At 37.5% G+C, this 17303-nt stretch overlaps 1 protein-coding gene across 7 annotated transcripts in view; it reads right to left on the bottom strand.

Annotated features, from left to right (window-relative positions):
- The window catches only part of DICER1 (dicer 1, ribonuclease III), a 68137-nt gene that overhangs the window by 27049 nt on the left and 23785 nt on the right, over nt 1-17303 (bottom strand). For 6 of the 7 annotated variants that reach the window (XM_079912320.1, XM_079912322.1, XM_079912323.1 and 3 more), the window contains 9 exons: nt 16881-17043; nt 15769-15899; nt 14716-14850; nt 14096-14256; nt 12073-12241; nt 10305-10777; nt 4429-4561; nt 2955-3197; nt 2187-2341 (listed from right to left, as the gene is read on the bottom strand). In XM_079912320.1, coding sequence (XP_079768446.1) covers nt 2187-2341; nt 2955-3197; nt 4429-4561; nt 10305-10777; nt 12073-12241; nt 14096-14256; nt 14716-14850; nt 15769-15899; nt 16881-17043 — 1763 coding nt within the window. Of the gene's footprint in view, nt 1-2186; nt 2342-2954; nt 3198-4428; nt 4562-10304; nt 10778-12072; nt 12242-14095; nt 14257-14715; nt 14851-15768; nt 17044-17303 lie in introns of those variants that run through there. The other variant, XM_079912326.1, reaches the window with a different exon arrangement.

The following is a 17303-nucleotide window of genomic DNA, read 5'->3' as shown; positions in this document are numbered from 1 at the left end:
TTAAGGGAATAAACTGGCAGTGTTGGTCCTTAATGACCTTACATTTGCCCACAACCGCTGGGGTCTATGCAAGGACGGCATCAGAAGCGGGCCCAGTGTTCACACAAAGGAGGGCAGCAGAACAAGACGACCACCCAGCAGCAGCACAAGGAGAGCACTGCAAGCAGGGCAAGAAGCCAGCCTCGAGGGAGCTGGGGCCCAAGTCAGGAGGGTGCTGGGACAGGAAGCCAACCCAGTGGGGGCCAGGACACACGCAAGGAGGGCAGCGGAATGGGCAGCAACCCTGCAAGGTCAGGACCTGTGCAATGAGGGCACCTAAACGTGGTGGCAGCCCTGCAGACTGCTATATATAGGGAGACTGAACAGTCAAGTAATTCTTTTGAGGACAATGGGAATCAGATTCCTCACTATTAAAAAAGCCAGGAACAAAGATGGAAAAAAGGGAAGCTAGAATAAACCCTCTGGTGTCATGCTAAAAAATGGAGTAAACAACAGACAGGTAGTCAGGTACAGAAATAACTACAAACGTGTATTTATATAAATGTTTATATAAACGTGTATGTGAATAGGTATAAACATTTTCTAGCTCCATCTACGAAACAGCCTGGTAGCAGTAATACTCCAGAGGCAATGAACACACCTAGTGCGCGGATCTTGGTTTCTAAACACAACTCATTCTCCACTAAAAGGAACCAGGACCTTTTGGAGAAATAGCCAATATCTAGGCTGCGGCAGGGAAATTATGAGCCTAGAACATCTTAGTGTGCCATAAAATACAGAAATGTTCAAAGAATAACGGCGACATGTTAAAAAGACATAGAAGCTAGAATGAAGGGGCCCCACCAGCCAAATTTTACACAATTTTAACAACAAAATAAATGACAGCAAAAGACTATAAATGACTGAATAAAACAGAAGCCCATTAGTTCACATTAGATAAAAAAATAAAAGGAACAAATAAACGGAGAGAAGAGAAAGCTCTTCCTCACAGTAAAACGACAATAAATACCAGAAAGAATAATGCAATCGGAAAATCACCATTTTGCAGACATCACAGAAATAATCAATTCAGGCAAGAAATATCAATTGAGTACTGACACTGATGGGTGAAACTGGGAAGAGGAATAAATTTCATATAATCTCAAAATATCTCCCCACGAAACAGTCACTAATTATAAAGGGGGAAAAGGCAACTTTACAGTAGAGAAAGCTGGCAGACCTTACGTAAGTGATCAAAGTCACCACCATAAGAAGAGGACAAATAAACACTGAGTGACCCCGTTAGAGAGAATGAAAGGAACGCAGCATCACTTCCATGATATGCTGGCCGAGAACACATAACCTGGGTCTAATCATGAGAAAATATCAAATAAACCCAAACTGAGAAATGACTGGCCTGTCATCTTCCAAGGTTTCAAGGTCATTAAAGTCAAGGAAGGACTGAAGAATGGTTCCAGGTTGAAGGAGACCAGACAGATGAGAAAAATGGGTACAACCCACGATCCTGGACTGGACCCTTTCACTCCAAGAACATTCTCGTGAAACTTGAATGGGTCTCTCTGGGTGAAGGGTATATGTGAGTTCTCGGTAGTACTCTTGCAATATTTTAAAGTCTAAAATTGTTTCAAAATAAAAAGTTAAAAAGAAAATCTTATGTTTTCTGCTCCTTTATTTTGCCTCTGCACAAAATTTATCCTGATACATAATCTAGCTATGTATCTGCTTTTCTTAGTTCTTAGACATGTTATCACCAACTCAGGACAAAGTAAAACAGAACATACTCCAAAAAAAAAAGGTTAATTTATCATAATCTTCCATTACTGCTAATGGAAAATTCAACATCCACCAACATTCATGACACAAAACAAGTTTCAAGATTTATAAAAGAAGAGTGAGTGTTGCAAAATTAATTTCAATCTAATTAAAATACGCATGCCTTCATTATGTCAGCCTTGTCAATGAGAACTAAACATTTATTACTATGCAACACTGGTTTTGCCTTCTGACAAAAAAGAACAATGAACCAAAAAAAGCAACTTCTTTTCCTTCTCTCATCCAAGTATCACAGGCCATAAGCAGAAAGACTGGTGATTGTTTGCAAAAGGTAAACAACACAATACTTATAGGTTTAGACCTAAATCTCGCAATTCTCACAGGCTTTCCATGCAAATGATTTGATGCCATACCTATTGATGTGTCCAATGGCCGTGTTGATTGTGACTCGTGGACCACCATCATCGGGCCTCAACACATATGGTGGGAAAACATCATCATCATCCACAACAGGCTCAATGTCAGTCTCCCCGGTATCAACTGACTTGGAACATTTGTTTCTCAAGATCTGAACATTTTAAAAACAGAACTTATGAGAACAAATGCTTTTTCTGCCATTAGTTGTCTGCTTCTGTACCTACAGAAAAAGCTCTCTTGACATGAAACATCTCTCCTAAATACACTGCAATACTCCATAGTTGCCTGCTGCTGAAAATTTCTCCTAATTAATCCTTTCCAGCTCCAATCATGTGGAGAAGTTCCCCATACAGGTAACAAGGCTTAAAAGGTACTGTACCTACCTACACACACACACACACACACACACACACACACACACACACACACACACACACACACACACACACACACACACACACACGTGATCCCCAGTCTTTCATGAGTACAGGGGCTATGTCATCACTCTCAAATCACTCTGCATCTTAAGCAATCAACTGTTACTACACTGTCCACATAAATAGTACACTTCGCAGGTCTTCCTCCCCAATAATCCATATGACCACTTTCACTGCTATTTTCCTGTAAAATACTGCTGGCTCTGTGTAATTACTCTCAACTTTCTAATAGTGTACACACTGCACAGCTCTGTTGAGACTATTCTCTGAAGATAAAACTATTTCTAAACACATAAAAACAACTTAAAGATAACACATGAATCTTACCTTTTCAATAGCTTTGTATGTTTTAAGGTCCTCTTCAAAACTTTTTATTTTGTCTGTATCTGCTAACATTACATAATTAGAGATCGGTGCCCTCGCTCTTCCCTTAGATTGAACATAGGATCGATACTCTGTGGGCAGATCAAAACGAACCACCAAGTTGCATTTCGGTATGTCAACACCCTCCTCCACAATACTTGTTGCAATAAGCAGGTTGGTTTCATGTGCTCGAAATTTCCTAAGTACCTGAAAAAAAATCCACCAAGGATAGCAATTCTAAGAAATTTTCCAAAGAAAACAATGTAGTAAAATTAAGGGACAACTGTCATTTCTGACAATACTCTGAGCACGCTTAATCCAGGCCAGGCTGAAGATGATGATAACACCTCACAAAACTCGAAACGCATGAACACGTGACATTTTCAACTGAATATGCCTTGAAAAATTCAAGTGCCTTTCTATTTTACAGAAGCACCCACGGACAAATCACAGCCTTCAAGATGAAGGCGCTGGCTTCTTTAATAACCAAAGTGACCAAACGAATCCCCTTCTGGAGTCCTGTTGCCATTCTGAGCCTCCGTAATGGGATCTTATGGCTGTGAGTTTGTGCCAACATCCCTCCAAAGATGTTAAAACTCTTTCACTAAAATCCCTAAATCACTTGGAATTAAAAATTACAAGCAAAGCATTACTTATCTTCTGGCATCTTGGGACACATTTAAGGGATCAGAAATGATTTTTTTTAAAAGTGAAAAATGTTTTCATACCAGATTTAAGGTAACATCGTTTCCCAATCTAGAATAAGTTAAATACGAAAGTAAGTTGGGTTTTAGACTGATCTGTCAGACTCTGGCTGTTAGACTCCCCAAACTTGGAATATTACCAAAGAGCTATCACATAGAAATGACTTCAACGTGAATTATTCTGCTACTTTTAAGTTAAATAACAAATTTTAAATAAAAAGTTTTTACTTGCAAGCTGGAACACTATATTAAGTTTTAGCATCTTTACAATGCTATTTCCTATACCAAAATCTTAAAAAGCATGAAAAAAATTAGGCCAAAATCTTTAAAATGTATTGTTATTTTTAAAGGATTCAACCAAGGCAGGACTTTAAGTAGAAAACAAAACACTTTCTAGGAAAACATTTCAGTTTGTTGCTTCAGAGTCGTATGGAGTCAACAGGGGTTAAGTTTACACAAGCTTTCTTTTCCTATAAAATGCAGTTGTGTGCCATCAGCCCGATAATGGAAGACAAAATGGGTGATGGCGATTAAGACACAGAACTGATTTTCCAGATAGATTCTCAACGTATGAATCACTATACAGCTACCGCAAAGGAGACGGCTAGTTTCTATGAACAAGTACTCTATATTCCCAAAAAATGCAGAGGAACTATGAAGAAAGGAAGTTCCTATGGGCAAAGTTTGTGTATGTTCTGAAAATTGTTATTGTACAATTATTTGAACTTAGTTACCTCTTCCTGCTTTCTGAATTCCGCTTCCATCTGTTTGTTGCGAGGCTGATTCTTTCCAATGCCATGTCCAGTTATAAAATTGCTGCTGATGTAAGCCAGCTCTGGATCTTGTTTGCCAGCTTCCTTTATCAATCTAAGAAAATTATACACATTTGGAAGTTAAGCACTGCTGAGGGAAAAAAATTTAAACTTTTGTTTCTAAGGTCTCCCTTAAAATGGAAATACATATCCTTTTGCCAACATACCTAACAAAATAGTCGGGTTTTTTTTTTTTTCAACTAGCTTAAAAAGAAATCACTGTCGCTCTTCTCTGAGTCGATCTGTGGACCAAATACTTATAACACCAAATACAGGGCTGATTTACACTGATGAATGAAATGGTCACAGTCCCTCAAACTTTCTAATTTGGCAGTGATGACCTTCATAGAAATGTGGCCCAGGAGGGGACAGCGCTAGGCAAAGAGAAACATGGATTCCTCATGTATTTTGGCTTTAGTCCAAGTCTCATAATGAAAAAACCACACACTCTTTCTCAACGCACTTCCCTAAGCACACACACAACTTGCAGCAATGGTCATGCCCTTGTGTCCACGGCCAAACTTACGCAAAGTACCAAATACCCCAAAGGAATACTTCATTCTCCTCTGCACGTAGTAAGAGAGTTCCAGCTGTGCATGAAAAGAAGTGCGTTATTTCTTTTAGATTTACCCCAGCACTCTGTACCACTGGAAGCACGGCTCTAGGGAAAGCGATGCCTCCATCCACTGCTAAGCATCTCCATTCCCAACACTCATGTCCCTGGGCAGGCTGCTGACCACAGTTCTGCATAAAAGGCCACTGAGCTTCGGCACTGCAAGGCCAAGAGAGTTCCCACCCCATCCTGTCAGGAAAGAGCACATACTCCCGAGCTCATCTCCCTTTCTGCCTGCACCTCTGTATTAACCCAGAACGCTTGTCCGCTCAGACGGGTCCTCCACTAAGAAACGGAAAAGAGCTACAGGACGGGCTCACATTACAAGGGTGCAGAAGGTTAACAGTTAGTGTTGCCATTACAGCTATTTTGGAAATATCCACATTCAAAAACTCAGCACACAGGATAAATGGTTCCACACCTGACCTAAGCGATTCCATATGGTTCTTCTGAAGTCATACAACATAGTATAAATTCCTAATAGAAAACTGCATTTTTAAGTCAAACCATTCTTTTTTTTTTTCCCCAATAAGTACATGAAACAGGCTAATATCAAAGCCCTGGAAGAAACCTTGAAGGGCCATCTAGAATATCTTCCTGCCTCCAAATCAGTAAAACACTTGTGTGTCTAGGTTAGTTTGAGAGTCTGCTCTATAGTTTAAGTACTTAAAAAGTTCAAAATCAGAAACTTCTTTAATATGTTCCAAGATCCGTTTAGTTATTATAAACTTATGATGTCAGTAACAGAAAACAGTGCTACATGCAAACGGCATGCCCCCAAATCTAAAATATGAAATTAATTATCTTAGAAATAATATATACTTCCAAATTTTAGTTTATGTAAATCAGCAGCAATTTGAACATAACAGAGGTTTTAAAAAATGCATTTCAAGTTACTCCTAATTAGGTATACAATGTATTTTAATTTGCCTAAAAAAATAAATCTGGTAGACTTCAACTAGCTGAGAAACAGAAGCACTACAAGTACATTTATTTCTCCTTAATCAGACTCTCACCAGTATGCCGGGAAGAGAAGAAGCAATGTGCACATTAATAATAAAAAAAAAGTCTCTTATAAGCAATAGCTGAATTCTATATACCTACGCTGACAATGTTTAAAGAGAAAAATTTCTCTATCAGATAAATTTAAGAAATCCCTGCAAAGTTATGGGCTTCCAGAGAAACAAAACAAGGTCTACTGTTGTCAGGGAGCTTGTTACTGAGTAACACACACTGCCTAGAGATCTCACAGTACCACAGAATTGCTGGGACAGAGTCTTATTTGTTTCTTTTAATTTTATACTGAGTTTATGAGAGTTGTTCCACAAGCAAGCTGTTTGATAAAGAATGCTGTTCTCTAGTGCACAGAGTTTCTCAAACAATCTATAGCAAAGAACCGGTTATTTTTTTCCTAATTTCAAACTCACCCGAAACCAAAATTTTTGTAAAATTCCACAAGAATTAACTACTAAGAAAATGTAACTTTAAAAGCATTAAAATTCAATGGCCAATTGTATAACATTCAGCAGACATAAAAAACTAAGAGTTTATGAATATAACTGTATGACATTCAGAGGACATAATTTACTCTTAAAACTAAGAGTTTATGCTTACCCTCAATCTCTGTATCTCACTCAACGCAGCTGGCACAGACCCACAGGTCACAGTGCATGTGTGTGTGCACACAGCCGCCCCAAGGACAATGTCAGGTGGAAAGACTGCCATTTCTATATACAGTGTCTCTTATTAACAACCCAGTAAGAGAGGGAGGTATTATTACTATTTTATAGATGAAGATGCTGAGACTTTAAAAAGGTAAATAACTTGCACAAAACATACACCTATAAAGTGAGTAGAAATAAAAGGAACCAGGGCTCCTTGGAGAAGTGGCTGATCCTATGCAAGAAAAATACAAGATGAGCCTGGAACATCTTGCAGTGCCAGAAAGTAAGGAAGTGTTCAAAACACAAAAGGATGAGGGCATGTCAAAGGGACACAGGAGCTAACCTCAAACAGCCCCCAACGGCCCGGGGTGGAACGACTTATACAAAAAAAAAAAAAAAAAAAAAAAAACTAGTATCAGATTATAACCGAAGTATAAAATAAACAAACACGAGTTCATAATGATAAAAGAACATGATTCAACAAATATAAACAGATAAATAGGATAAAAGAGACACACTTTCCTTACAGAAGAATTTCTGTAACATACATATATAAGCCCCTCTCCAGGAATGAAACTGAATCCCTCCCTCCCCAGAATAAACTAGATTTGGTGACTTGCTTCCAAAGAATTAAGTAAGAAAAGAGAAAAACAATAACTTTCCCGTGGAGAAAACTGGCAAACGCAATCATAATCACATGATGAAGTCTAACATCACCAGTGATGCTCTGTGTTAATACCATGAATCCCTCTGAGACGAAGTGACCAGAAGGGCACTTCACGTCTGTAGTATTCTTCCAAATCCTAAAACCCAGTCTAATCCTGAGAAAAACATCAGACAAATTCAAACTGAGAGGCCTTCTACAAAATATCTGATCAGTACTCCTCAAGAGTATCAAAGTCATCAAAAACAAGGAAAGAAGACGCTGTAACAGACCAAAGGAAATTAGGGAAATAAAACAACTAAATGAACTCTGGTACACCTTGGATTAAAAAGAGGACATTAATAGGGATTTCCCTGGTGGTCCAGTGGGTAAGACTCTGCGCTCCCAATGCAGGGGCCTGGGTTCAATCCCTGGTCAGGGAACTAGATCCCACATGCATGCCGCAACTAAAGATCCTGCATGCCGCAACAAAGATCCCATGTGCCGCAGCTAAGACCCAGTGCAGCCAAAACAAATAAATAAATATATATATTATTTTTTTTAGAAAAAAGAGGACATTAATGGAAAAACTGGTGAAAGTCACACAATACTAGTAAATTACACACTGAAAAGAGCTCTAGACTTGGAGAGTGGAAACCACTTTCTGCCACTTGATACTTGCGTTACTTTAGGAGGTCACAAACTGAGTGTTATTTTCCTCATCTATGATATAGTAAAAACATCTACCTTCTTCCCTCATGGACTGTTCTGAAATTTTAAAAAATATATAAAGGTAAATTATAAATGATAAGGCCCTAAACACAAAAGGCAAAAGAAAAACTATAAACAGAAGACTGTACACATACTACATTATCTATAGAAGTAGCTGTGATTTATTTTTTTAATTAGGAGAAAACTGCCTGTGTATTACAATAGCTTGTACTCCCATTAAACTGTTCACTGAAGAAGGGTTTTTCCTCCCATTAAACTGATGGAAGGAAAGAATCTGGATTTCAGGAAGTTTTTCTAAGCTTATTAAAAAGCTTACCGGGACAAGACCTCTATTGTATATTTAATTAGCTGCCCATAAAGCCAAGCCTCAAACCGCTCCTGATTCATCATCCAACACTGAATTCCAGCCACATTTTATGAACGTTGATCACAACTAATCTGATCCTCAGAGTCAACAGGAAGTAACATTGACTTCTGATAAACCTTTTCAGGCTAATATTCCTGCAGTGAAAGCGAGTACATCTCTACACTTAAAAACGCATGCAGAAAAGCAGGGAAAGGAAGAAAATGAACCCCGACTTCTCTCCAAGCCCCAGAAAATTTATTTAATTCTTAAACCATCCTGTATAGGGGCAGGGAGTACGTCTATAACTCGGCTTACAACTGTGCCAACGCTAAACTTTTCTGACCCCCAAAATGCCTTTCCCCCATTCTAAGAAACAACCCGAACAGATACGCACTCCCTGGACTGTCTCCTGGCAGCCTTCCCACTGGAAAGCACTGGTTTTTAGTGTTCTGTCATACCCAAGGGCATTATGATTACACAAAGAACTGAAAACTAGGAGGCAGAATATCAGGATTCTAGAGTTGTCTCTGCCACTGACTGGCAATTTAACTCAGAGCAAATCACTTTTCCTCCTGAGGCCTTTCTCTTTTTTATAAAAGTAAGTGGCTTGGATTAGATAGTCAGTGAAGTCCCTTTCCAACCTTAAACTTCTGATTCCAATGTAATTCCCTACCTGAAGTTACTTTACCTCCTATTCATCACAAGGATCAGGCCCAATGACTATGAAAATTACCAGACCGAAAACCGCCAGATGACTTCCCCAGAGTCCAATTTCTCGTTATTCAAGTAAGTTCTCGAGGCCCCCAAACAGTCAGAGCAGTTTGAAAAAAAAAAAAAAAAAAATCCCAAATTACCTCAGGAAACAAAGCTTAATTTCTCCTCAGAGATCAATACTTGCAGAAAAGGCTCTTAGGGATCAACTTTGGCCAATTAATGGATCTTGTAGAAAAGTAGATTGAAGTGCAAAATAAGGACCCTTTTTGGCCCTTGTAAACAGTAGAGCATCCATCCACAAGTCAAAAGAACCATACAGTAAGTGACCATTTGACACAAATCTGAAGTGTAGCTCCTCAGCTGGCTGGGTCTATATTCAGGAAAAATACACTTCTATTGAAGAAGGGAGTAGGGTGGGAATTCACAACCTAATTGGCATTCGCTGTCACCTTTGCCAATATCCTCTGAATTCCTCCCTAACATTTTTATTTTCCTCTGATTCAGAAAATTTTAATATGTAGTCTATGAACCAATCCAAATTTCAAATCCAGCTGCTGAAAACTTTTCACTGCAAACGTGCCAACTTGAATCGACACTTGGTAAGGAAAAAAGCTAACACAGAAAAATTAGCCACAGTAACACCCCGATAAAATTTATCTTTAAGGTTTACCTGAAGGAGAAAGCTTGGTGTGAAATGCTCAACACAATGCCTAACACATCATAGTCACAGGTTAGTAAATATCTAACTGAATCTAACAATTAATATAAAACAAGGAATGCTTTACTGTAATGTAACGATTTTTCTACACTTGCACTCTATTTTAATGGATTAGAAAAGATTAGCACCCTTTAGGGGAAAAAACCTCAGTCATATCAAATCTAGCCTTCGGGGAAAGCTACTGTGTATATAAACATCCTGTCAATCCCAGTAGAGCGTAACACATGAGTTACGGGGATGGTGCCAAGAGTACAGGACACTTGCATCAAAGCCTTCTGGCAGCTCTTAAAGCTATTACAACACATCACTTCACAAAACAAAGAGCTGCCTGTTCTACTATGGGAAAAATGTTAATCTTAGAGATTTACCTGTTTAAGACAACTGCTGTATATCTTCTTTCCACAAAAATAATTCCACACAAAATATTGGTAAATGGAGAAGGAAAATTTGTCTCTGGCTTTTCTTTTTCTTCAATTTCTTCATCCTCCTCATCATCCTCAGAATCACTCCAAGACACGTAATTATCCTGATTCCTATTATTATACCACTCAACGCTTTCAAACTGCTGTCGCTCATACGGTTTATATTTGCGTAAGATTTCAAGCAGTTTTATTACTTTCGGAGTTACAAATTTCAGGTCAAGTGAGGCAGGTGAGAAGTGCTCTTCACATAGTGCATGGATTTTCCTTAGGAAAGTGTCTGTAAACAATAGAAATTTCCTGTGCAGCTCCTCTTGTTCGTGTTTGATATATTTCTGTAGTTCTCTTACCATCATTCCAGCTACTTTATCTGCACACCAGGGTCCCAGAACTACCAATACCGCACGACAGTCTGAGAGTATCTACAAAACAATGTAAAGGCCCAAATGCTAAACAATAATCATGTAGTTATTTTCATATGGAGTTTAACTGGGATTTAAGTTGTCTTTGGTCTGCCCCTTCAAAATAAACTTACCCCTCTAATATAAACACTGAGGTTAATTCCCCAAGGTTAGGGGGAAGGGCCAATGGTCTTTTCAAGCTCTACTTTTTCACATATATGCCCAGAACCATCCTTTTGTTTTCCCCAGCGAAAATAATCAAATAAGAGAAATTAAAAGATGCAACTGTATACAGTTAATAAAGCAATTTTAGAACTGTGATTAGTTCAAAGTACAACTGAGTCATTTACTTCTAGGTAAATATGCAAAGAACTATGTAGCAGAATATACATATACATGGACATGCAAATGCAACAGAGTATGTAATTTTAGTCTAGGTATCAAAGAAAAACAAAACAATTTTCCTTGAACTCTATCTATGCCCAGAGTGCCACATCTTACAAGCCGAGCTCAGAGCAGAATGTAAATCCTTATTAAAGCTAAAAACTGAGGGACTGCCAGTTCTGCAGGCAAGTAAAAGACACACTGGGTTGAACATGGACTTAATGAGAAGACAAGTGTTGAGCAGAGCCTGGGCACTGCTGCTCCAGAAGAAAACCAGCAGGAGAGAATTAAGACTTAGATTCAGTACAGTGCTACCGTTCCCAACTGGCTGCAAAGTCCTGGGACAATGGTTCTCAAGTTTTAATGGCATCGGGATAACTGAAGGGCTCGTCAAATCTCAGACTGCTGGACCCCACCCACAGAGCTTCAAATTCAGCAGGTCAAGGGTGGGGCCTGTCATCTGCATGTCTAAAAAGTTCCAGAGGGAAGCTGCTCATCTAGGGCCCACACTTTGAAGGCCACCGTCCTAAGGAATTGCTTCTCAAAGCTGCACTGTTCAGGGATGACGAGCTCATATCCAGTCACATACAAAGAAAGAGCCGAAGAATTCATTCAGCCCGGGGGTTTGATCAGGAACTAATTCATCTGACCAAGGGGAAAAAAAAAAAAACTGGACTCACTTCTTATACTTAAATAATCATGACATCTCCTTAAACCAGGGAGGTCTACATTTAATAATATAACTGTCTGTCGGGTAATAGTACACTCAACCCAATGCGATACATTCAACAAAAAATGTCCAGAGATAAGAAGGTAAGGCCTTAAACTAAAATGTATATAAAACAGCCTCATTAGAAGAATATTCATTTCAACATTAAAAGTAAATTGAAGCCTTTTATTATACTCCCCATACTTACTTTGTATATGCTTACCTGTTTAGAAATTAAAGTAGAATCTCTTTCTTTTGAATGTACAGATATGTTACAGTCATTGATAAAATTAAGTGCTTCTTCTAATTCCATCAGCAGTCTTTCATAAAGCCCACTTCTGTCAGTAAATGGTCCACAGTCTACCACAATCTCACATGGCTGAGAAGTATATCTTTAATATCAGAAACAAAAGTTGTCAACACACAATACACAAATTCACTCCAGCATTAATTATATATCTAAACCAAAAAAGAAACTTCCTATTTTCATTTGGAGTAACAAGCAGGCTCACAACAAGCATTCCTAAAGTGGTGCTCCTTCTATCCGTACTGTGATTGCCTGTTAGGTCTCAATATGAATTTTGTTACTGCATTATTATCCCAGGTTTTTCATTTGGTTTTTTAGGTTTAGCCTTTCATCTTTTGCCCCCTTAGGCATCATCCAGAATGAGAAACAATGTTAGTCAAAATACTCAAGAAACTCAATAATGATGATTTCTCAGAAGCAGAAATAGGGAAGGGGGAGGGGAGAAGATCATAGAGAGGAAGTGTTACCATTAAATTTATCCATTTCCACACTATTTGAAAACGTTTAGCATTTGCAAATGTCAATTTTATTTTTAATGTGTTTTTAACATATCTTCATAAGGAAACCTCCCCCAAATTTCAGTCAATTACATTATCATTCAGGTAATTGGATCTTTCATGACTTTCATGATACGACAACCAGAACAACACACAAAATCCTAAAAGCACATATAATAATTAATTAAGGAAAAGAAACACAATAAAGACATATTTAAATACTACAGTTTTCATTATTCCCAAAGAGAATTTTTAAGAGTCACATTTTGAGAATTAGGTAATGCCAGACTCAACAGATTACTTACCAGTTTTACCCAAACACTCTAATTCCACTGCTTCTCCTAAAGACTTCAAGTAGTACAGGCCTACCCATCTAATTCAGGTCAGATAAAAGCGAAAGTACAGCCTTTCACTTCTACATCACAGACTGTCTTAGCTCAGGAAAGTCAGAAAACAGCATGTCCTTAAGGCCATGAGATTTGTATTTCACCTTACATTTGGATTCATAAGTTTTATGAATCTACAAGTTACCTTTTCACCTCACTCCACAAAGAGAACTCTTTCCAAAATCCTACTAAATGACAGGTACACCACAAGGTGTTTTCCATGCCATCAAAGAATCCCTTGAAACCACTAATGCCATTTTACAGGCTCAGGAACAATAAATGACTCACTTGAAGTCACATGGCTTACAATTAGTGGAGCCAGTACTCAAAACCCATGTGTGACTTAACTTCATAACCTGAGAAATAAGTCATCTCTATTATAACTGTTCTAAGAACCACCGCTTGGTAATCTTTAACCTTGTTAAAGGCTATATCTAATAAGGGTATTTTAATATGAATTGAATTAGTTATATTTATTTAAAAATCTCATTTATATAGGCTCACTTCCACCAACTTAGATCAAAAAGGCTGTTTGTGTCTGCACGTTTTAATGAAACTCGAAACAGCAACCCCTTCGAAAAGAGACAAACCTCAAAGTCATAGACATCTTCTCAGAAATTTACACCCACTTTCAAAACTAGAGGGTGTTTCCTATTATTTTAAAGCAGGTTGTAAAATATTGAATCCTGTAAATAAATAAATGCTCTTTCAAAGCATCATGTGGGACACGTGGGTCAAAACAACAAAGTGTCCACACTTGCAGAAAAGGACGCCGATTTCCTGAGTTCCCCAGTCCTCGTCAACACCAGCAAATAGGATGGGCCCGCGCTTATGAGGCATTTCCTCTTAAAGCAGAAACACCTCCGTTACTCTCTGTGGAAATAACGTCAGATTCTTGCATTCGAAGATGACTATCCTGATAAGGAATTCTTAGCCTTGCTCTTTCCTTTTAATAGCCATTTGTTCTCTTAGAGACTATCTGCAAAGCACTGAGACTGAAGGCCTAAAACTGTCATAGCAGGTCTCATTAAAGCCAAGTCAATACGAAGTGCATACCTGTCTAAGACCACCAAGTCAGTTGCAGTTTCAGCATTACTCTTAAGAATTTTCTCCAGTTTCTGAATCTTTTCTTCCAATTCCTCTGGATCACATTTCCCATTTAAAATGGAAGCAGTTAGTCCCAAAATACGAGGACATGATGGACAATTTTCACAGAGCTAACAAAACAAAAGATACTGACAGTAAGGGATTCATTTTGCAAGGCCCTAACCAAAGAGACAGCATCCTAATAAAACATGTCAAGAAGACCTAACAAATACTAAAATTATCACTTATAGAATTACTGTAGCTTGTTTAAAAGATCAGTTTATCAAAAAGGAACATTTAAATATGCTATGATGGATTATGAATTCACTTATGATAGATCATATAATTTATTGATTTATATTATGTTTAAATTTTTACTATAGATTTAGAATTTGTTATAAATTTATTACAGTTTAATATTATAGGTTATAGATTTAAATGAACATTAATTTAGTATTCATTCATTAATTCCTACACTGGAACCAAGTTCCCCAAACTGGTAACTAATACTGCTTTTGATCTATAAAAACATTGCTTATACTCAGTAATTTGACCTGCATTATTAAGACTGATAAAATCTAAAAACTTACCTTCATAATTTCTCGGTAGGGGTGGTCTAGGATTGCAAGATGACACTCATCGAACACCAAAAGGTTAATGTCTGATAGTGATAAGTAACCATTTTTCAAAACATTCAAGGCGACATAGCAAGTCATAACGAGAACCTAAAATAAAGCTGCTATCAGTATACAACACATGCCATTCACCTGCCTGGACACACTTCTATGAAATCAGATTATGAAACCACTGTATTTTAGGTGAAGATTAAGACACTCATCAGTGAAAATTAAAACCCAAATCCTCAACGTATGGAAGCTCGTACTTGAGAACCAAGGTATAAAATTAGGAAAACGCGGAAAGAGACAAGAAAGAAAATTTTGATAATGGAGATCATGTTTTTATGATAAATCTACTAAATCTACTTCAGGTTTTTAGGTTCCTAGAGCCATAATTTTGACTGATAAGACCTATCAGTTTTATCACAGTTTTTCCCCATCAAACTGACAAGGTTTTCTGGAAGCAGACAGGGGCTTATCATTCTGTGGATTTTAAGTGCTTTACTAATGAGGGCTTTACCCCAATATGTAAGACATACTAGCAAACTGGGGACTGCTTAGGTTAGTTAGGAAGCATCTCTTAACCACTTCAGATCCAACACACGAAAGGCCCTCAACACAAGCTGGCTACATGGAAACGTCTACGAGGAAGTCTTCCATCAAAGACGCTAAGATCTCAACCAAGAAACGTCTCCAGTTTCAAGACATTTAACTCAAGAATAAACTTTGTGAAAGCAAGTTATCTGCAAGATGGAAATAGGTCATAGGAATTTGTGTTTTTCAAGCAAGTAAATCATACTGTAAAAGCTGTTTCTTTTCTATCGCATAAGAGCAATACATGTCAGTAATTTACCTGGCTTTAGGATGAGATTATAGTAAGAAAACACATGAGGGCTAGCTTCTAGGCTGACAAAGTACAGAAAAGTAGAGTTTTCAAACCTAATTCAGACAACCAAGGCTACAGATCATCTTATAAACCAAGGACTTGTACAGATTTATTAAGTGAAAATTCTCTACAAGTCTTACCTGGTGCTTAGTAAACTCTTGGTTCCATTTCTCTTTTGTCCAAGATGCACTTACTTCCAGGTTTGAGTATTCCCCAACCTTGAGATCTGAGTGAGTTCTGACAGCTGACACTTGTTGAGCAACCTGGTTTGCTGATTACAAATATAATATTCCGTGTAAATATGAGAACTCTTCCCTAAATGGCTCTCTGGACTACTAACAGTTAAACAGTTAAGGAAATCCTTATTATTATATATTACACCTGACCACCAATTTTTTAGATAGCCAATTTAAAATCATATTTTCACAGTAATCTCCAAAACACACTTATTAGACTCACCACCCCACCCTCTGTCATTCACTTCAGAGAGCCTTATACCACCTTCCTTCTTTAAAGGTGATTTTTCCCCAATCTAAGAATGTAATTTCTAGGTTGGAATGGCAACTACTCCAGATCCACCCTTCCTGTTTTCTTCAATAAAATCAGACTGTATCACCAAGAAATAAGACAGACTAGTATGTATTTAAAGCACATGAGAACATCACATGCTGAGACAATCTAAAAAATAAAAAAGAAGAGGAGTGACATGGTTATATTAGTACCCGAGCAGTTTATGTTCACATTTTATACTTTTTAGTTTAATATCTAATCCCAAACACATAAAACCCAGTACTTTAAACTCTTACTGAATATCTAACTTTTAAGTTAAGCATCTAACTTTCTTTCTACAACTGGTATAGCAAGATCATAAATCAAAGTTACCTATTTCATAATCAAGCACCTTTTGATACACTGTGTGAAGCTAAAACATCAAAAACAAAAATAACTACTTAGATCAGATTATATTCCGAAAGTAATCCTTCAAAAAAAATGCAGAATCGGAATTAAATGCAATTACGTTTTAGAAAAAAGCTGAAGTTTAACACCTATGAAGTAAGATGACTAACATTTAAGAGAAATACTATGAAGTTAAGAAATAAGACAGAATGATATTTCTGCTTCAACAAACATTATTCATCAACCTCTCTATACTTTCAAGAGTTTAACTTAATACCCACAGAAAAAATCTCCTTAACCATAAAATCTCATCCAGTTTTCCTCCACACAATTTGATAAAATAATTTTTTATTACCAGAGTTGACCAAGAACACCGTCCTTTTGCCATTTCTGTTGAAGTCTCCCCTGATCTGATAGGACAGCTCTTTAGTGAGTAGTACTGCAATAAACGTCTTCCCTGAGCCAGTGTTTAAACAGACTATGGTATTATGATCCAGAGCTGCTTCAAGCAGTTCAACCTAGAAATACAGTGGGAAAAAGAGATTATACACTTCTTATCTAAGTACAGAATTTACAAAATTGGATTTGTTTTAATTCAGAAAATTTCACTGTTTTCTAAAATCTTCCTCCAACAAATCTGCCCCTTCAAAGAGCATACGTTCTACATCTTTATATAAGAATAATAATCAGAGGCATTAAAATACCGGTTACACATAGCTGTGCTGTGTAAATGTGTTGAAATGGCATTTACAATTTCTTTAAGAATTATTTTCACAGG

Source organism: Stenella coeruleoalba (assembly GCF_951394435.1).
Source record: "Stenella coeruleoalba genome assembly, chromosome: 2".
NCBI classification, from domain to species: domain Eukaryota; kingdom Metazoa; phylum Chordata; class Mammalia; order Artiodactyla; family Delphinidae; genus Stenella; species Stenella coeruleoalba.
This window is presented reverse-complemented; position numbering and strand designations above follow the sequence as displayed.